General features: G+C 43.4%; 1 protein-coding gene across 1 annotated transcript in view; it reads left to right on the top strand.

Moving 5' to 3' along the window:
- Positions 1–310: 310 nt before the first annotated feature.
- The window catches only part of LOC309569826 (uncharacterized protein), a gene marked incomplete at both ends in the record, with an annotated part of 96,859 nt that continues 75,226 nt past the window's right edge, over positions 311–21,943 (top strand). Inside the window, 2 exons of the mRNA XM_082275829.1 lie at positions 311–340; positions 8,391–8,438. Of these exons, the coding sequence (XP_082131955.1) occupies positions 311–340; positions 8,391–8,438 (78 nt within the window). The remainder of the gene's footprint in view (positions 341–8,390; positions 8,439–21,943) is intronic.

Genomic DNA, 21,943 nt, shown 5'->3' with positions numbered 1-21,943 from the left:
AACATATGGGAAATGAAACACATCTAAATAAAAAGTTTACATTCACATAAATCCATTTTTTTTGCGGTGAACCAACGCTTCGGGGAAAACCTTAGCTTACAGAACATAAAACATGAACCTTACTGAGTTATATAAAATTGCTGAAATAATATATGATCATTAGTCATGTCAATTCAAATTGCCATGTCAGATCACTTACAAGTATCTGGGTGAGCCTGTTGAGCAACAATTACTGTTCTATATACCTAATAAGCAATATTGGAGCATCACTGCATTCATTCAAAGACTGGACATCACAAGTGGCTTTTACATGCGGGTTGTAACGTACTGTGTCAATCCGGTGAGTATTACATTTTTAAGTATTTGTAACAAAGGTTCATTTCATTATAGGTAAAAATCATATTAGCCCATGGCTATTTTCTGGCTGCCTTTACAACAGTACAGTAAATGTATTTACACTACCTATAACATGTTAGATATTTGTGGATATCCACATTTATAAGTTCGATATTTTCGGGGTGAGTTTTATTTTGGTTTTGATTTTTAGGTGTATATATTATAGACTCAACTGGTGTTGGCAGTGGTAAATCATTGCACAAGAGAGGGACACCAAGGAACAGTCTGAGCAAGTTTATCCTATGCTTTTATTCAGCAAGAAGTAAAATACAGTAAGTGCAGGAGGTCTTTGCACAATATGTCCATAGCATAAAACCTTCCTCTGTCCTTTAAAGCCCCAAGGTTCCAGAGCACAGAAGATCTGAGAAACAAAAAATGTTGCTTTTTTCATATCAGTCACAGCCCCCGGAGCCCCTCAACATGTGAGAGCAGGAAACCTAGGTGACACATAAACACAGTCCACAATCCTGCCAACCAGTATGCTCCACCATTGCTCAGACATGTGGGCAGGAGCACATTTTGCCAACGTGCAGTGAACGCATACCAGACCATCAGCATTGTCTTACTCAACCCTTAGCTTTTGTTCTACACAAAATGTAATGTTAGCAGAGGCAGAAACTATTGTGTGACCATAGCATTGTTTCCTTTGTTTCTAAGCCATCCACTGCGGTGGAAAATAGTCTGTAATCACACAAAACTGTCTGCCTCAAAATGTAATATCTCAACGACTCTGCTGCACTCCTTCTGGCCAGACACTCACTTTTCACTGTTGAATAGTCTCTCTCTGAAGTGGTTAGGTAATGGCTGAGATATGCTACTAGATGTTCTTCCCCGTTCATTTCCTAAAACAGGACTGCTCCAAAACCAACATCAGAGGCATGTGTTTGTACATAAAATTCTTGACTGAAGTTTAGGAAAGTTAACACTGGTCCCATACACAATAATGGCATCAGCTCTTGAATAGCTTTCTTTGCCTCTTCATTCCATTTCACCTTGGTGGACTTTGCTGATATCAATTAGTGGAGCTGATGGAGTCAATCTCTAATTGCTTCAATATTGTCCATTATAGGCTTTATGATCCCCCACCCAAAACTGTAGCCCAAGCACTGGGCTTCATCTGAGCCTATTGCACATATTTATTTAATTGGCTGTTAACCTGCTTTTTCAAATGGAATCTACAATCTTCTGATGGTGGGAATCCCAGTCAACATCATCTAGATTTGCCAAAGCACTTGGTTTGTTGAGGTTGAGAATTCGGTCCATCATTCTTTGTAATGAGACCAGGGCCCCAAGTAAGATGAAAGGATGAAGCCCGTACTGGTACAGCCCATCTATTGTCACCAAAGTTGTCTTTTCCTTTGTCTTTTCTGTTAGGGAACCTGAACCCTAGATCAAGGGTGGCAATATACTTGTTGTGACCCCATCTCTCTATCAACTCAAGGAGCTCCAGGGGACTTGACCCCTTGCTGTTAGATTCCTCTAAAACCCCAAGGTCCTAACATTTTCTGTACCTCTTTTGAAATGTTTTTTTCCCTGAGGTTTAGATATTCAATAAGGTATTAACTTTACTCTGGCATCAGGCTCAGTCACAATGTTATGGTAAATTACATCCTAATCCCTTGTATATCTTTTGCTGCTAATGCTTTAGGGCTGGATTTTGCTGGAAGAGCCACCTGACCCTTCCAAGATTTCGAGGGGCTTTCTCTTTGCAGGCTAGTATATCTGGAAGCAGACATCGCTGATCCTCTCTCTGATCTCATAGGGGATCTGGCACTTTGCAAGAAATCTGTGTTTCACAATAAAACTTTTTTTTCTGGGGTAAATCTTCTAAACTAGCAGAGGCGTTGCAAACTCCTACTTGCACCTCTTGTCTTGTGTATGTTCCCAAACGGTGACTGCCACTATCCTGCATTTGTGCAATATGTATGATTACACTTTTGTGTACAATTTTAGATATATTTATTTATCATGAAAAAATCTACATTTGTATATTTTAATATCATTTTAAAATATTTATGAAAGAAACTAGTGAATTTAACCAGTTGTGGGCATGCTTCACACAGTCAAAATGCACAGAAAGCATTAAGCGTGTTCTGTGCTTCTCCCCTGCTGCTGCTCCCCCCTCCACATTTGCCAGAGAATTGATCCCAGGGTGGGCTCAATTCCTCACACATCAGGACCCTTCTGGTTCCCCTCATACAATGGGGAATTTGGCTTTGGAGAAATGTTTATCTCTTGGGTACACTTATTGTATAGCCATCCACAAGCAGCCATTAGGGAATCTGATAGGTTGTCCAATGTTTTTACCCTGGGGAGAGGTACCAGATAGGGGTGTCCCCTTTTGCCCCTTTAATTTGCTCTGGCTATTGGCTGCTGTGATTAGATTTACTGATTACCGATTTCTGCTATGGCGATGTGCAAGAGAAAGTAATGAATTTTGCAGATGACACTCTGCTTCTACTTGGTGACACCGATTCCTCCCTGCTGGAGGCCATGACCACTCTTACGGAATTTGGAAAATTTTCAGGTCTTACTATAACCTGGTCAAAATCTGTCCTAACACTGATAGACAGTAATACTACACAGCCAGTGGCTCTAGTGTGTCCTATTCCCATTATCACTTCCTTTAGATATTTAGGGGTTCAGGTGTCCCTGTGTATTTGAGACTTTTGCCATCTAAACATCTCCCCCCTTACTTGGCTGCTTAAATGCAGCACTTGCTTGGGACCATGACTATGGTAGGCGGCCCGGATAGGTCTCCCCCCAGTTCATCTACTGCCCTGATACTTTATACTACCCACAGGGAATCTGTTCCATTGGCACTTAAGTCTCTGGCCTTTGGAAAGCCACGCATACCCTTCCCCATGTATAACCTCATTCAGAAAAGTTGGAATAAGGCTAAACACTTTCAGAGGGTGACAGGCTTTACTGAGTTCAGCCCCATGTGGCAGAATTACACTTATGTGGAGCTTGCTAATTTACAATATGGAGCAAAGTGGCAGGCATATAGGGCTACACACCTTCAACAAATATTTTAGAATAGGATTCTTCTATCTTTTTCTAAACTCCAGACTAAATTTAATCTACTGTCATCTATGTACTTCAATTACACTCAGCTACACCATGCCATTCAGGCTCAAAGTAATTCCAATGAGTAGATCTTGCCTCCTACTCCTATTTTCAACCTCATCTAGGCTGCTGAGTCCTCTAAGGGTTTTAAATCACAATGCTATGCCATGCTTTCATATTCTTTCCTTAAGCATCACCCCTTAAGGGTGGTGGAGAAATGGGACAGAGATGTAGGTCAGGTTAAGGGAGACCAGTGGAAGGAAGCCTTCTAATCAGTAGTGACTTGCTCTTTAAAGGTGACCCAGAGGCTAACACAATTGTATATCCTTTTGCGGGTATACTACATGCCACACAAACTACATACAATGGGAATCCTGCCAGACCCCTCCCCCTGTGCCAGATGTAAATGGGACCATGATGATTTTATTAATCTCCTATGGAGATTTCCAAAACGACATACCTACTTGAAAGGGGTGGTTGATACACCTAATTCAGTGTTTCATGTATCCCTCCCCTCCTAAATTTTGTATACTAAGTATATTGGATGAACTCCACTTGGATGCCTTCACTATTAAGGCAATTGTAAGAGCTTTATTTCAGGCTCACAAATTAATACTCATGCACTGGAAGTTGGAAGACCCGCCCACTACAGGGGAATGGAGTAAAGGTTTTGGCAGTAATTTGAGGCTGGAGAAATATGTCAATTAGCATAGCGGATGCTCAATCAAGTTAAAAAATGATGGGCGAATTGGTTAGATGTCCTTGAGCTAGCACCTATGGACCTTATTATGAATAGGTTATTGAAGTGCGATACTGGCTGAGGATATAGTTTATGAGCTTGACCCCTGTACTTTACCAGATCAGTAAAAAAGCTCAAAATTGAAAAAGCCTTTATTTCATTTTTAAATAACGATGCAATGCTATGTACCAGAATCATATACGTAAATTAAGTGTCATTTTAAACAGAACAAATTTTATAAAAGATGTATAAATTTTTATCAAAAGTAACATTATTTTACTAACATTCACAAAATTTAAAAGATTTAAAAATGTGTTTTTTTATTTTAGTTAAAATTCTGTTTATAGATTTCATAAAACAAAAATACATTTTTGCAAAACAGTAACACCAAAATAAAGCCTTCCTTAAAAAAATAATATATTGTTTCTTATCTTAGATCAGTAATTCTCAACCAAAGTTCCATGGAACCCTAGGGTTCCTCCAAAGGTGGCTAGGAGTTCCTTGAGGTGTAGCTAACTGACTTTCCCTGTGTTGGTGCCACTGCCTATATAGTTTCAGGTCCAACACCACTTGATGGAGCCAGAATCATGACTGTATGGATGGCTTTCAATGCATTTCATTCTACTCATTGTCCACCACCAACAGAATGGGCATTTTCCAAATGACCACTATTAGACTAATCTTAGCTTGGGTTTCCTGAAAAATTTTGCAAGGGTCCCTTTGGAATAAACTGGTTGAGGAAGGGTGTCTTAGATGATGGCAAAGTTATCGCTGAATAAACAGCACCACAGAAAAGTAAAAACTGCTCTAGTCCATAGGCGATGTACAGGTATCAGAGCTAAGGGGGTAAAAACATGTTTTGGATAAATGGAGGCTAAAAAAAAAAAAAAAAAAATGAATTATATATATTATTTCTTTGTTTTTGTGTTGATTTCTTCACTTTGTTAACATATATATATATATATATATATATATATATATGCATATATATATATATATATATATATATATATATATATGCAGTATCTCACAAAAGTCAGTACACCCCTCAATTTTTTGTAAACATTTTATTATATCTTTTCATGTGACGACACTGAAGAAATTACACATTGGTACAATGTAAAGTAGTGCGTATACAGCTTATATGGCAGTGTACATTTGCTGCCCCCTCAAAATAACTCAACACACAGCCATTAATGTCTAAACTGCTGGCAACAAAAGAGAGTACACCCCTAAGTGACAATGTTCAAATTGAGCCCAAAGTGTCAATATTTTGTGTGGCCACCATTATTTTCCAGAGCTGCCTTAACCCTCCTGGGCATGGAGTTCACCAGAGCTTCACAGGTTGCCACTGGATTCCTCTACCACTCCTCCATGAAGACATAACAGAGCTGGTGAATGTTAGAGACCTTGCGCTCCTCCCCCTTCCATTTGAGGATGTCCCCCAGATGCTCAATAGGGTTTAGGTCTGAAGATATGCTTGTCCAGTCCACCCCCTTTACCCTCAGCTGCTTTAGCAAGGCAGTGGTAGTCTCGGTGGTGTGTTTGGGGTCATTATGTTGGAATACTGCCCTGTGGCCCAGAAGGGATCATGCTCTGCTTCAACATGTCACAGCACACGTTGGCATTCATGGTTCCCTTAATGAACTGTAGCTCCCTAGTGCCTGCAGCACTCATGCAGCCCCAGACCATGACACCCCCACCTCCATGCTTGACTGTAGGCAAGACACACTTGTCTTTGTACTCCTCACCTGGTTGCCACACATACTTGACACCATCAGAACCAAATACGTTTATTTTGGTCTCATCAGACCACAGGACATGGTTCCAGTAATCCATGTCCTTAGTCTGCTTGTCTACAGCAAACTGTTTGCAGGCTTTCTTGTGCATCATCTTTAGAAGAGGCTTCCTTCTGGGATGACAGCCATGAAGACCAATTTGATGCAGTGCGCGGCTTATGGTCTGAGTGCTGACAGGCTGACCCCTGGAAAGCTCCACAATGGGACACAGATGGCGAAAAAAAATCTAACAGAGGTTATAACCCTTTCTTGCTCTATCCAAAATGAAAAAAAAAAATGTTGCCTATAGTTTTACTTTAAGCTTCCTCCCTCTAGAGACTTCCAGATTTCTTCCAGCCCACTGGACGTGCAAGTCACCTCAGCTTTTTAAGCCACCCAGACCTGCGTATCTGTTCAGTCCTTGGGCAAGGAATCCCTCACACAAGGGATGCAGTCTCCAACAGGAACTCCCAGTTCTGCTGTCAGGGCTCTGTCTCCACACAACAGCAACTGTCCTAATCTATGTTCAGATCTGGCTTAGAATGATCCTTCACACTTGTGCACTCACACAAGCTCCAGACATCTAGCAAAGTCTAGTGTAGCAGGTTTTCCAGGCCTTTGGCCTGATATGGGTCTGCCATAGTTACCGTTACCTCTCCAGCCCATGTGAGCTGCGGCCTTGGGTGTGAGAACTGAGACATTGATAACTCCGGCATCTTTGTTTTGTGGTTTTATTGTAGATAAAGGGGATGGGAGAAGGGAATGAGTGGGATACTTCTTTAGGCTTAACTAGATACAATTTGGGACTTTATCCAGAAAATGTCTGTTAACGCTGCCTTGACGCCAGCCGACGCTAGCCAGCGCTCACTGACTCTTAGAACACACTGTAACTTGACAGAAGTGCTGAATCCTTGACTCTAGGTCCAGAAGACTTAGGACTGTGGAGCATAGAACTACTGACACTGTTGCACTGCCAAGTCACTGACTACTCTCTCCAGCCTGGCACTGTCTTGAGGTAGCTTGCTGTGAATTACAGTATTGCTGCAAATCTCAACTGGTACTCTGCACAATTCAGGGCCCAAACCGCAGGCGCCCCCTTTACACTTTTAGCTCTTGAGGGTCCACTGACTATGTACCCCTTCTGTTACTTCAGGGTCCTCAACCTAGGTACCCCCTTTACAGCTAGCTGACACTGGATCCCAGAACCTCCTCTGGAGTGGTCTCCTCTAACTCTTCAGGCAGACCCCCAGGGGCAATCCTCAGTACTCACGACCTGTGTAGGCTTTGCTGGGACTGGACCCCTCTCGCTCTCCGCTGGTTCTCGGCACACCGGATCCCCTTAGCTCAACTCAGCACCCTCTGGATTCTCGGGTGGCACCCCGAGACATCCGCTTCCTCAGACAGGAGGAAAGACAGCCGTTCTCTCCCTCCTTGGACTCTGCTCCCGCCAAAGACGCCAGGTCACGCACTTCCCCCAAACTTATACCCACTCCCTGAATCCTTTGCAGCATAATCTGCCTTCTGGGGTAGTTACAAGTTTGGATGTGTCCCCTGATTGGACTTCCTCCACTACCCTATGAGAAGCCTCTCACAGGAGCCAGTGGGGAGACTTCCCCTTCAGCAGGCACACCTGGAAACCATGACACCCTAACCAAAAGAAATCATGGCTTTGCTGTTAGGAAGACAAGGCCCACTATACATTTACCTAGCACCTACCTGTAGGGTGCTACACTAGACACAGGACTGGAGGTTCCGTCCCACCCAAGACTTGTTGGAACCTCCAACCTCCAAGCTCCAGGTCCCAATCTGGAACTACCAAATCCAAGCTCACAAAACACCTGCTGGAGCTTCTTAAATGAAATCTTTGAGAGTCCTGTGTTCCCTCCATATCCATCTCCCAATCTCCATCTCTGCAAAAAACATGTGATTTTTGCTGAGATACTCCCAAAGGGAAATCACTATCACTACAAATGGGTTGCAAACCCTGCCACTTTCCTCATCAGAACTCTGCAAGAGCAGCAGCAGATTGATAATGATAAAATCACTCCCATTCACATTCACTTTGCACATGGACTTTGGACACTTTGAACACAAACATCTATTTGAGGAGAGGAGAATGTTTTTTTTTTCCAACAAAAGTGGAGTTACTCCTAAAAGCTCAGTGTCAAAATAGCAGACTTTCACCTAAATCTCCCAATTTGAGCAAAAATTTAAGGGGAAAGAAAACTCTCAATTTCACTTATCTCTAACTGCACCATGTCCAAGAGCTCTGTTCTTGGACACAGGAACCCTTTAATTAGATGCATTCTTAAAATGAATGAATATTGGCGTACTGACCAATAACCTAATAATAATAATAATGATACAATTTAAGTTATTTACAAATAATATTTTTCTTTCTTTTCAAGGCTCGGAGATGCCGACAAGATTGTAATGAAGAAGCTCGCCCACCTGCTGTAATGATACTACGCTCGTTTTAGTAATCTGTTTATTCAGTGTTGTGTTAAAGAGCAAGTTTAGCAAGTACAGAAAATATTTTTTAATCTTTTCAGAAATTTCTGTCCTGTCACTTCCTGTGAGCTGAACTGAAATCACAAAAAAGTTTTCTTCCTTCTGTAAACTTCTAATTCCCCCCCCCCCCCCTTTCCATGTACTGGAGATGAACAAAGGAAGGCATGCTTGAAGACCATTAATACAGTGGAAGAGTTGTCACTAAGGATGAGCTGAAGTTCAGCAGGCCACTGTCCCAATCAGCCGCGGCCGTGGAATCCCCCCCCCCCCCCCCCCAACACTCTCTCTTTTCAGAAGAGGAGATTAAGTGGGATATGATCAACATGTATAACTACATAAGTGGTCCATATAGTGAACCTAATTCTGAAATAATTTGTAGCGGTAAGGTATTGAAATGGAAAAGGAAAAGGAAAAAATCAAGGTCAGTCCTATCCATTGGAAATTGAATTGCAAACTGGCTATGACTATGTCTCTCATAGTCCATGAGGGGTATCAGCACTGTCTTCTGCACCAATTTGCAATTCATATAGTGAACTTAGTGTTGATTTATTCATTTTAAGGTCACCGCAGAGGACAAGGAGGCACTCTTTACATGTGAAAGAAAAGAGATTTAATCTCCAAATACGGAAAGGTTTCTTCACAGTAAGAGCTGTGAAAATGTGGAATAGACTGCCTCAAGGGTTAGTTCTGTCCTGCTCAGTAGATTGCTTTAAAAAGGCCTTGATTCTTTCCTAAATGTACATAATATAATAAATACTAACATTTATAGGTAAAGTTGATCCAGGGAATATCTGATTGCCTCTTGGGGGATTAGGAAGGAATTTTTGTTCTCTGCTGGAGCAAATTGGTTAATGCTTTGCTGGCTTTTTTTTTAGAAGTAAGAAGTAAATTGGCGGGACAGTAGAGGGTGATCCTCTCCAGGATCAAGTACAACAAAGCTGGTTGAAATGGTGGCTGAATGTAAATACCAACAAAAATATAGCGCTTATGCCATTATTGTGCAACTAATATTACGTTTTTTTCCCCATGGGTCTGTGTGAACTGCTTCAGTTACGCAAGCCAATGATTGGTTCACAAGTATAGATACACCCCTAGCATAAGTGGAATATGAAGCATGAAATGCCTTCTGAACCCACTGTTTTTTGAAAGTCATCAACTTACTGCCCATCAAGTGCATCTCCTGTAAGATAGGTATGTCGGGGTTATATGTTTTGGCATATTGAAAAAACAGTGCTCTCTTGAATCTGGAATTGAGGCCTCTCACATTCCAGGAGAGAACCAAGATTGTCTCAGGCATCACGGGGTGCCATAGATATCCAGTTTTGTCATTAACCAGGTGTAGAGAAGTATCTCGCAGGGCAACACAATGTGGGCAGAACGATGCCACAGGTCTTTAAAGAGGTGTAGAGCAACCAAACAACATAAACCAAAAATTAAACCAACCCAGCACATTGTGCTTTCCCTTCCGGTATCTGGTGCCCCTAAAATGGAAGGCAACATTGCTGGGCGCCACCTCATGTCCAAGATGGCTGCCACAGGAGGAGAAGAGCGAGGGACACTTGCAGATGGGAAAAAGAAAAAATTGGTGGAACCTGCGCTATGGTACTTACTGGAGATGAAGGTGTAAGCTGCCTCCAACTTACCCCTTTTGATAGGGGTACTGTATCAGGTTATATGTGTAAAGGGTTGTTCTTTGGCGCTACCTATTTAAGAGGGGTTGTGGGGTTGTGTTACAAAACAATTTTTTATGTTTAAATCAACTGGTGGATGTTGCCCATGTAGTGATGTTTCTCATAAAGTGCTGTAGTGCATATATAATTATAATTATAAATAATGGCAACTTAAAATCACAATTTCAAATAAGTAATTGTGTGCAACTTATTGTAGAAAGTGCCAGTGCTATCCGTGCTGTGGTTAGTGCCAGAAAATAAATAAATATTTAAATAATTACCAATTTTAAACGACAAGTGTAAGCTGCAATGCCACATATGAATATGTGCAACTGATTATTGAAAGTGCCAGTGTTATTTGTGCCGTAATTGGTACCAGAAAATACAAAGGAAATATTTCCTGCCCGTGTTAGACTACCAGGGGGCTGTAAATAGCAAACACTGGTGTGTCTTTTTGTGCAAAATTCAAAAAGTGCAAGAAAGTGACAATGCAATAAATATATAATAATGATAATAATAGACAATAATAATAATGTCTTTGAGGTGCTTAGTTCAGTCCCATCTGGCAGCTATTGCGACGGTAAGAAACACTCCAATATATCCTTAGTGCTGTATCAATTAATTTCCGTGCAGGTGGAACACCGTATCCATGTCTTCTGTGCATTTACCCGTGATCCCCACTCGGATTGCCCACCCCTTTCAACAGGGGTACAGGCGTTTGTAGGGTACTGTCTGGTCCATCTCCCGGAGTCCCCCCTCCACTAGTAGGGCCTGGTGATGCTCAGAAAGAAGGAATAGGATGCCTCATAGTGTAGTATTTAAGACTTTATTTGAACAAACGTAGAAAACATACAATTAGGCAGTCTATGTACAGCGGTCGCGGTCTCCGTGGTGCTTTCTGCGTTCCACGGCCGGGAACCACTCAAACCGGAAGTGACGTACTGATGCAAAACTCATCCCTACGCATTTCATCACTACAACGTCATCTGGAGCGGCGCCATCTTGCTCCATTCCCAGTGTATATATAGCCCACAGCGTCCTATCAACAATTTATAAGTGGCCGCCATGTTGCTACACCCTATTCTATCTTCCGGAGGCTATATTGCTCCTTTATGGGTGTAATGGTTATAGACACAATGTGGCCATTCCTACTCATTCAGCCATATTGCTGCACCTTATTTTGGAGGCCATGTAGATAATGTGATTGTGGCCATACCTTTGTAAATACGGGCACTGTGGGCTATGCTTGTTATGAAAACTGACACCGCCATTTACATTTTATATCCATATATAACATTAGCAAATGCTCTGTACATAAAAAACACAAAATGCAATAGTATAAAATCCTATATATATATATATATATATATATATTAGAGAACGAACAATTATCGGCAACACCGATATATCGAGGGCCAATATGCACTTTCCCCGATATATCGGAATTGGCCTTTGGAATTACCGATATTGCCGATATTTTAGTGACGTCATCTCGTATGTTGCGCCACACCTCTGCACACTGGGTAGCTCTTAGGCCGCCTCCCTCAGCCTCATTACAGTGTGTTTTACCCACCACGGCCACACTGGAGTCTGCATGCTGCACAGTCGGTCGGTCGGGACTGTGGTGATTTACAGTGAGTGATCTAGTTCTAGTAGTTCTTCAAAATCACAGTGATCAGTCACAACCTGACTCACGTTCTGTAACACAGCAGCCGCGGCCACCCACCACCCACAGCTACCCGGTGCCAGCCAGCCAGCCACCCAGTCCCACACACCCACTATGTACCAGCCAGCCATCCACAGGCCCTGCCTGAGTCCTGACTCCTGACTGTACCAGCTAGCCAGCCACTGGCCCTGGGCCTGTACGTGCCAGCCACCACACAGGGTGCCAGCCAACCAGCCAGCCACCAAAGAGTGCCAGCGAGCCAGCCACCAAAGGGTGCCAGCCACCCACCAAAGGTTGACAGCCAGCCACCCACCCGGTGCCAGCCACAAAAGGGTGCCAGCCAGCCATCAAACAATGCCATCCAGCCACCACAGAGTGCCACTGCCAGCCAGCCAGCCACCAAAGGCTGCCAGCCAGCCAGCCAGCCAACCACCCACCCGGTGCCAGCCAGCCATGAAGGGTGCCAGCCAGCCAGCCATCAAACGGTGCATGCCACCACAGGGTGCCACTGCCAGCCAGCCAGCCACTAAAGGGTGTCAGCCAGCGTGCCAGCCAGCCACCCACCCACCTGGTGCCAGCCAGCCATGAAAGGGTGCCAGCCAGCCATGAAAGGGTGCCAGCCAGCCACCACAGGGTGCCACTGCCAGCCAGCCACCAAAGGGTGCCAGCCAGCCACCCACCCACCCACCCACCACAGGGTGCCAGCCAGCCATGCCACCCACCACAGGGTGCCAGCCAGCCAGCCACCCACCACAAGGTGCCAGCCAGCCACCCAGTGCCCACCATAGGGTGCCAGCCAGCCACCCACCCACCACAGGGTGCCAGCCAGCAAGCCACCCACCACAGGGTACCTGCCAGCCAGCCACCCACCCATCACAGGGTGCCAGCCAGCCACCCACCGACTACAGGGTGCCATCCAGCCAGCCAACCACCCACCACAGGGTGCCTGCCTGCCAGCCAGTCACCCACCGACCACAGGGTGCCAGCTAGCCACCAAGTGCCCACCACAGGGTGCCAGCCAGCCAGACAGCCACCCACTACAGGGTGCCAGCCAGCCACCACAGGGTGCCAGACAGCCATTTTGTTTAAGCCTATATTGGTGTCTTTCTTGTTTCAATGGAGATGGATGGAGATAGAAAAATTAAAAGTGCGGTCTGGGACTATTTCTCTTCATCTTCAGGAAAATCAGCAGCACTGTGCAACACTTGCAAAAACAATGTAAGCATGGGATCAATAACTGCAAAAAACAAAAATACGTCTAATCTTTGGGCCCATCTAAGAGTTCATTATGTTGAATTGTATAATGCAGCACAGAAAAAAACGAAATGAATCACAAGGTGAAACATCACTTTCCCAGGCAACAATAACCGATATGTTTCAGAAAAAAAAACAGGTGGCTAAAATCTGATGGAAGATCCCAACTGCTGGACAGAGTAATCACAGAGATGATGGTCACTGATAGCCATTTACAATAGTGTCTGACTCTGGATTTATGTGGTTGATGTCCATAGTTGAGCCAAGGTACACACTGAAGAGTGACAAATTTTATCGAACTGAAATGCTGCAAAAGATTCACCAAAAGGTCGTTGACAAAGTAAAGACTATGATGCAACCAGAGAATGCTAGCAACTCACTCTCATTCACGACTGATTGCTGGTCAGGACAAAGAGAATCACTAATGAGTCTTACATGCCACTTCATTGACAGTGGATGGACAAGAAGGCATTTGGTGTTGAATACAAAAGTGATGCAAGAGGAGTACATTAGAGAAATGTTTCTAGGCATGCTAGAAGAATGGGGAACCACCAAAGACCAAGTGATGCTTGTGCAGCGAGACAGTGGAGCGAACATGGTTAAAGGTATGAGACTTGCTGAAGTTGCATGACACACACTCTCCAACTGGTGGTAAATGATGGTCTGTCAAACCAGAAAGCTTTGCTGGACATTAAAAGTGCGCAGGCCATTTCCACCATTCTGTTCTTGCCAATCAGCGACTGAGGTGCATTCAGGAAGACCTTGGCCTACCCAAAAACAACCCGATACAGGCTGTTCCAACACAATGGAACTCAATGCTACACATGTTACAAAGGATGCTGGAGCAGAAGCGCTCTCACTATATATTCTGGTGAATATGGACTCTGAGGACATTCCTGCAGATCAGTGGGACATAGTAGCAACCATTATTGAGATGCTCGTACCCATTGAAGAAGTGACACTGGAGGTGAGTCATTACGACTCATCTGTTTCCTCTGTGACTGTGTGAGAGTCCTGAAGATGCTTCTTCAACAGAATGAAGGACCCAACACATGTGGCATCAAAGCATGTAGGAAGGCCATAAGGGACAGCCTCGCCAAAAAGTTTGAGAAGCATGAGGAGAATAAAAATGTTGTGCTTGCATGTCTTTTGGATCCTCGATTCAAGAACCATCCTTTCTCTTCTGATAATGTATTGGCCAAGGCAAAACAATGGCTGGCAGAAGATATTCGACAGAAGGTGCAGGAGGTTTCTCCTGACGAAAAGAAAAGTCAAGAAGAGAAGGTTTCTGATGTGGAAGAGCAGGATGCAGGAGAAAAATGTCCCAAAAGACAACAGACAGAAGAGAAAATTCATTGTGGTCAAAAAGATGCAATGTTCAGCGTTTTATTGGGGCCTCATGCAGAGGATTCATCAGAATCAGCAATAATGAGCCTAGATGATGAACTTCATCTCTTTGAAGGAACCAGTAATTGACAGAAGAAGTGATCCTCTTCAGTGGTGGAAAGAAAATGAGGCAAAAGACTTGCTTCTCATGCTAGAAGATACCTTTCTGCTCCTTCTTCCTCAGTACCAAGTGAGCGTGTTTTTAGTGAAGTGGCAGCAATTTATGAAAAGAAAATAAGCTGTTTAACTGGTGAACATGCTGGAATGTTATGCTTTCTGCACTATAATATTGTTCTACTTAACTGGGAGTATTGATTTGAAAGTGTAGTTAGTCTATAGTAGTGTCTGTCCACCAGTCCACTGAGTCTGTCCAATCCACTGTCTAGCTTGTGTCTATCTACTTTTTCTAGCAGTTTTGCACTGACTGCGCTGCGCTGCAGTCAGTGCAAAACTGCTAGAAAAAAACTAGACAGTGGATTGGAGTCAGTGCCAGTGGACTGCTGCTGCAGTAGAGTGCCACTCAGTGATGCAATAAATTTAAATCACTACTGCAGTAGTGCAGTAGTGATTTACAATTATTGCAGTGAGTGAGTGCCCTACTACAGCGGTAGTCCACAGACTCCACTCCAGCCCAATCCACTGTGTAGCTGTTGTGTTGCCTAGCTTTTTTTCTAGCAGTTTTGCACTGACTGCAGTAGTTGCAGTGAGTGCCATACTGCAGAGCTAGTCCTCCACTGACTCCAGTCCAATCCACTGTGTATGTGACATGTGTAGCTGTTGCCTTGCTTTGTTTCTAGCAGTTTTGCACTGACTGCAGTAATTGCAGTGAGTGCCATACTGCAGAGCTAGTCCTCCACTGACTCCAGTCCAATCCACTGAGTATGTGACATGTGTAGCGGTTGCCTTGCTTTTTTTCTAGCAGTTTTGCACTGACTGCAGTAGTTGCAGTGAGTGCCATTCTGCAGAGGTAGTCCACTACTGACTCTAGTCTAATCCACTGTGTATGTGTAGCTGCTGTTGCCTAGCTTTTTTTCTAGCAATTTTGCACTGACTGCTGTAGTTGCAGTGAGTGCCTTACTAAAGAGGTAGTCCACTGACTCCAGTCCAATCCACTATGTAGCTGTTGCCTAGCTTTTTTTCTAGCAGTTTTGCACTGACTGCACTGCAGTAGTGAGTTAAAATTATTTCAGTGAGTGAGTCCACTACTGCAGCACTTTATTATGCATTACTGCACAATCGGATGATGTGAAATGCAAATGTCCCTGCAATTGAAGTTTTTCTCTCAGTTTTTATGCCGTTAAGGTGTGAAGAATGAGCCCTTAATGTAAAAATGTTAATAACTAAAGATTTACACGTTCAGTAACAGATTTGTGTTGAAATCTGTTTTTTTTGCAAAATGTTACATATGTAAAAAAAAATGGGTAAAAAAGCTTTTTTAAAATATACATGAAACTAAAAATAAAAAAATAAAAATATTTTAATGAAATTGGAGTGAGGAATATGAGGCTATATAATATAAGAGGAGTTTATATGGAAGGGATCCGATGCAAGTTATAAAAAAATTATATAAGTATAGGTGATGCTTGGTTGTAGCTGTAATATATAAAATACATATTAAAATATTATAAGATATTATTCCAAAATATCTCAAAAAAATTCTCAAAAAATTCCAAAAATTTCTCAAAAAATTGTTTAAAAAAATTCCTTTAAAAAATTAAAAAATTAAGGGGAGGTTTACTCCTATTTAAACTAAATGTCCGTGATAAAGCAGTTTAAGTCTATATCTATATTGAGGCATTCTGGCTGAAGGATATTCATTAAGTATATCCACTTGGTTTCATTGTGTGATACCATTGTTTTCTTGTTACTGCTCCACCAGTCCCCTTTTATCTTATCAATTCCATAAAATGTCATTACTGAGGGGTCCTGGGAGTGTACCTCTTTGAAGTGTCGTGATAAGCTGTGTTTGCCAAACCCTTTTCCGATATTCTTAATATGTTCTCTGATCCTTACTTATAGAGGTCTGGTCATCCTCCTGACGTACTGTAGCCGACATGGGCATTCGATGACATACGTAACGTGTGTGCTAGTACACGTGATGGTTTCTTTTATCTTGTATTCTGTCCCTGTGGTCATTGATTGAAATGTCTGTCTTTTCCTTTGTTCTCCTCTGTTTTTTCTGCAGGGTAGACATTTCTGGCATCTGTAAAAACCTTTTAGACTTGTGGGGAGATGGATGATTTTAGGAGGATCCACTACATTATGTACTATTCTTTTCCTGAGTGTGGGGGCTTTCCTGTACACAAATGTGGGTTTATTGGGTAATATTTTTTTCAACGTTTCATCGGCTTTTAGGATGAGCCAGTGTTTTCTGATGATCTTTTCAATGTCTTTGTACTGTCTGTTGAAGCCCGTAAGGAATGCTGTATCCATCTTATTTGCTTTTCCCATTTTCCTCGTGTTTTCTTTGGTTAGATCTTCTCTTTTCATATTCCTTACCAAATTCCTTAGATGTTGCAATTCCTTTCTTTTATATCTTTTTTCTTCAAACCTTTCTATCAGAGTTTGTGCATGTATGTCATAATCTTGTATCCTGCTGCAGTTTCTACTGATTCTCATCAGTTGCCCTTTGGGAATGTTGCCCAACCACTGAGGAAGATGGCAGCTTTTATTTTGGGATATACCCATTGCGATACGTTTTTTTTTTTAAATATGTTTTTGTTTCCAGTTTATTTTCTTTTTTGAGGATCTCCAAATCTAGATATGCAATTTCTTGGGGATTCCAGTTACCTGTGAATGTAATCCCATATGCATATCAAAGAAATCTTGCAATGTATCCACATTTCCTTTCCAGATGAGGATAATATCATCTAAATATATGCGATAATATTTAAGGTTCGGTCTATCAATGCTAAATATTTGCTCTTCCTCCCATTTCTACATGAAAATATTTGCCACGCTGGGGGTGTACTTAGCCCCCATGGCTACACCTTTTGTTTGCGTGTAGAATTGTCCCTTGTACCAAAAATAATTGCTATTCATGGCCATTTTGAGGCCTTCCAAGATAAAGTTAATGTGTTCTTGTTTCAAATCTGTATTATTTTGCAGCACTGCAGTAGATGTAGTAGAATGGGCACTGCAAAATAATACAGATTTGAAGCAAGAACACATTAACTTTATCTTAGATGGCCTCCAAATGGCCATGAATAGCAATTATTTTTGGTACAAGAGACAATTCTACACGCAAACAAAAGGTGTTGCCATGGGGGCCAAGTACAACCCCAGCGTGGCAAATATATTTTAATGTAGAAATGGGAGGAAGAGCAAATATTTAGCATTGATAGACCAAACCGTAAATATTATCGCAGATATTTAGATGATATTATCGTCATTACGTTACGTATGTCATCAAATGCCCATGTCGGCTACAGTACGTGGGGAGGATGACCAGACCTCTATACGTAAGGATCAGAGAACATATTAGTTCCGACAGTTCCGACACCCTGCGCGCAGAAGTAATAGCCACCAAGAAGGCCACCTTCTGGGATAAGGTAAGCAGGGGAATCTCTCGTATACTTTCAAAAGGAGGTTTCTGGATAACCGACAGCACCAAATTAAGGTCCCAAGGTGGCAATGGAGGTCGCACCGGAGGTACCAAGTGTTGCACCCCCAGGAAATGGGTGGCTAATGGGCTTTGGAAGAAAACTGCCAAGCCTGAGACCTGATCCATGATAGTACTCCAGGCCAATTTTGATCAACTCCCCGTTGAAGGAAAGCCAAGATCTGAGCCACCGAGTAAGAGCGAGGGGGAGCCCCAAGAGACTCACACCACGCAATATACGACTTCCACGTACGATGATAGATCTTCCTAGAAGTCGCTTTCCTCACTTTAAGCAGAGTAGGAATCATTGAAGCAGACAAACCCCTGTCCTTCAGCACCTGGCTTTCAACAGCCAAGCAGTCAAAGCCAGCGACTGTAAAGCAGAATTGAAGATTGGCCCCTGAGACAGTAGATCCTCCCTGAGAGGAAGTCTCCAAGGAATGTCTTCGACTAGCCTGACCAGGTTGGCGTACCAAGCTCGGCGAGGCCAGTCCGGAGCCACAAGAATGACTGAAATCCCTTCCCCCTCGATCCTGCGAAGAAGTCTTGGCATACATCAGGATAGGCATACATCAGCTGATACTAACCCCACGGGGCCACCAGCGCCTCTGTGACGTCTGCCAGAGATTACCGGGAGCGGGCCACAAACCTCTTTCCTGTTGATCCGAGACACCAACAGATCTACATCAGGAGTGCCCCAATAAAGGCACAACTGCTGAAACACCTCCGGATCGGATAGAGAGACCATTCCCCTGCATCCAAGGCCTGTTGACTGAGGTAATCCGCCTGCCAATTTTACACTCCTGGAATGTGAACAGCGGAGAGAGTTGGAACAAAGCATTCCGCCCATCGAAGGATGCCTGCCATCTCCAAGGCCGCAAGTACACTTTTGGTGCCCCCTTGGGGATTGACATAAGCCACGGCCATGGCATTATCTGAATGAATGCGCACTGGACAACCCTGGAGGTGCTCGGTCCAGTGGACTAGGCAAAGCCTGATCGCTCTCAGTTCCAGAACATTGATCGGTAACCTGGATTCTTCCAGGGACAAGACTCCTTAAGCAGACAACCTGCCGAGAGCCCCTCCCCACCCAGACAGACTGGCATCCGTGGTGACAATTGTCCAATATATAGTGAGGAAGGATTTCCCTTGCTTGAGCATCGGGGACCGAAGCCACCATATCAGGGACTCCCTGGTCACCTGGCTCAGCTGGAGCCATGGGAATTTGGATTCCTGTTCCATTTGAGAAGGATTTCCTTCTGGAGGATCCTTGTGTGGAATTGAGTGAATGGGAACCGCCTCAAAGGAGGACACCATCAGTCCCAGAACTCTCATACAGGTCTGAAGGGACAACCATTTGCTGGACAGCAACAGCTGAACTGCAGTATGGAGTTTTTCCAGAGGAAGAAACACCCTGGCTGAGGACGAGTCCAAAGTCAGGCCCCGAGTCCAGTCTCATGGAAGAGACCAGGGGCGACTTCTGAAGGTTCAGAATCCACCCAAACAGTTCTCATGGTGATTTCCAAATTTGCTACCAGCACTGTGGGAGACTCCGCACGCAGAAGCAGATCGTCCAGGTAACCCAGGACCGATATCCCCCACAGCCATAACAATGCCAGGACCGGAGCCAACACCTTTGTGAAGACCCGAGGAGCAGAGGCAAGACAAAAAGGGTAACGCCACAAACTGATAGTGATCCTCTCCCACTGCAAAATGGAGAAACCGTTGGTTTCCTGCACAGATTGGGATGTGAAGGTAGTCATCTTTGATGTCTATGGAGGCCAGGAAATCCCCCTGATGTAGGGAGGCCACCACCATGCGAACAGATTCCATCTTGAATTTTTGAACTCGCACAAAGCAATTCAGGGCCTTCAAGTCCAGAATTGGATGCACCTTGCCTTCCTTCCTAGGGACCGTGAACAGGTTTGAATAAAAGCCCTGAAAATGTTCCGCACATGTAACTGGAACTATTACTTCCTGCTGTACCAGGTCTTGTACTGCCCCAAAGAGAGCCTGTAAGCGATCCGGGGACAGTCGCACATTGGAAGGAAAAAAACCTTACCGGCGAGACGGATCGAAACTCGTTGTTGTAACCGGACTATATGACCTCGTGAACCCATTTGTCTTGTATCCGGGATAGCCACAGGTCCGGAAACAGGTAAAGACGTCCCCCCACCCCAGATACGGGTGAGGGCACACCTTCAGGCTGAAGTGGCCTTGTTCTCTGGTCTGGAGAAACTCGATTTTTGTTTGCCAGACCAGGGACGCTTGGAACCACCCAGAGGAAATCTTGAAGGGCTTTGCCTTATCGGCTGACCCTGAGGTACGAAAAAAACTTCTTGTGTGCTGAAAAGGAGGGACCCCGTCTGTGACGAGGGTCCTTACCCTTTTTAGCCTGTGGGAGAAAGGTACTCTTACCCTTACTCCCCGTGAGACCTTTGATAATGTCATCCAGGGTAGCCCCAAACAGACGATCTCCTTGAAAAGGTAGATCAGTCAAGGCCTTCTTTGAGGTCTAATCCGCAGACCAGCACTTAAGCCAAAGTCAAATGTGTCCAAATTAAACAAAAAACTAAGAGCTAAAGGATACTGTGCACCTCCAACTTCTCGTTCAACCCGTCTTTGCCTTGTATTGGTTCACCAGTTTAGTTGAGGGGGAGCTCTGCACTTTTTACCATTGTACTTTTTATCCTTGACACATCGTTTACATATGGGTTTGTTCCCAATAAACTTTTCATTGTTTTATCATTTGTATTGACTTTTGACCCTGACCTGAACTACTAAATCCTGGCACTGACCTAGATCAAATCTGATCGAATTTTTTTTTTTTTTATTATTGATTTATTTATTTATTTATTTATTTATTTTTAATTATTATTTTATTTTTTTTTCTACACACACTTTTTTTTTTATCTCTCTCTCTCTCTGCAAGGACAGAGAAAGAAACAATGTATCTCTCTCATCCATTCACAGAGACAGAGCACACAGGGGCGGGCTTCCCCGTGACTCCTCACTGTAAAAGCCAATCAGAGGCTAGCACAGCGATCAGGTGACCCAGAATCGGATGCTCTGGGTCTCAATAGTTAAAATGGGGCCTGGGGCTCTCGGTGAGACCCCCTTGGTCTTTGTGCTGGGAGCGTGTCATGCGGCGTTCTTCCAGTACAAAGGGAGATACACAAATATGCAGCCCCGCGAAAAAAAAAAAAGCCCAGTCCAGTGGGGCGGCATGTTTGTGTTACATCGGTACCAAGGGTTAACTTCTAAAATGGTCCATATAGTTAACTTGGTGTTATTCACTTTAAGGTCATTACAAAGGATGAGGAGGCACTCTTCTAATCTGGAAGAAAAGAGATTTAATCTTCACAAATAGAAAGGCTTATTCACAGTAAGCTGTGAAAATGTGGAGAATCAGGAATATGTTTTGGTCAGCGCAGCAGATTGCTTTAAAAAAGAGCTGGATGCATTCCTAATGCACAAAATATAGCTGGATATTAACATGGAGGTTTTCTATTTATTTCATTATTTTTTAATTTTCTATTGGTTGAACTAAATGGACTTGTGTATTTTTTCAACCTGACTAACTAAGTAACTATATAACATATACCAAAAGATAAAAACTCTATAAATGCACTGTAGTTATCCTTGATTTAGGTTTATATATGAGCAAAATTAAAATTATCCTATACATCTCTCCAATGCATGTGAAGCACACTTCTAGAATGGGTTGTTAGAGAGGCTCAGGTAAATCTAGTTTTTTGGCTCCTCTGTAAACATTGGAGCAGTGTGTGATTATTTTTGGCTGCTCTGGGTCTCCCTGGCTGAAGGCTCGACTATTTCTCCCTGCCTTCTAGTGGATTTTAGAAGTAGTAGGCT

Source organism: Pelophylax lessonae (assembly GCF_965119305.1).
Source record: "Pelophylax lessonae genome assembly, chromosome: 1".
NCBI classification, from domain to species: Eukaryota; Metazoa; Chordata; class Amphibia; order Anura; family Ranidae; genus Pelophylax; species Pelophylax lessonae.
This window is presented reverse-complemented; position numbering and strand designations above follow the sequence as displayed.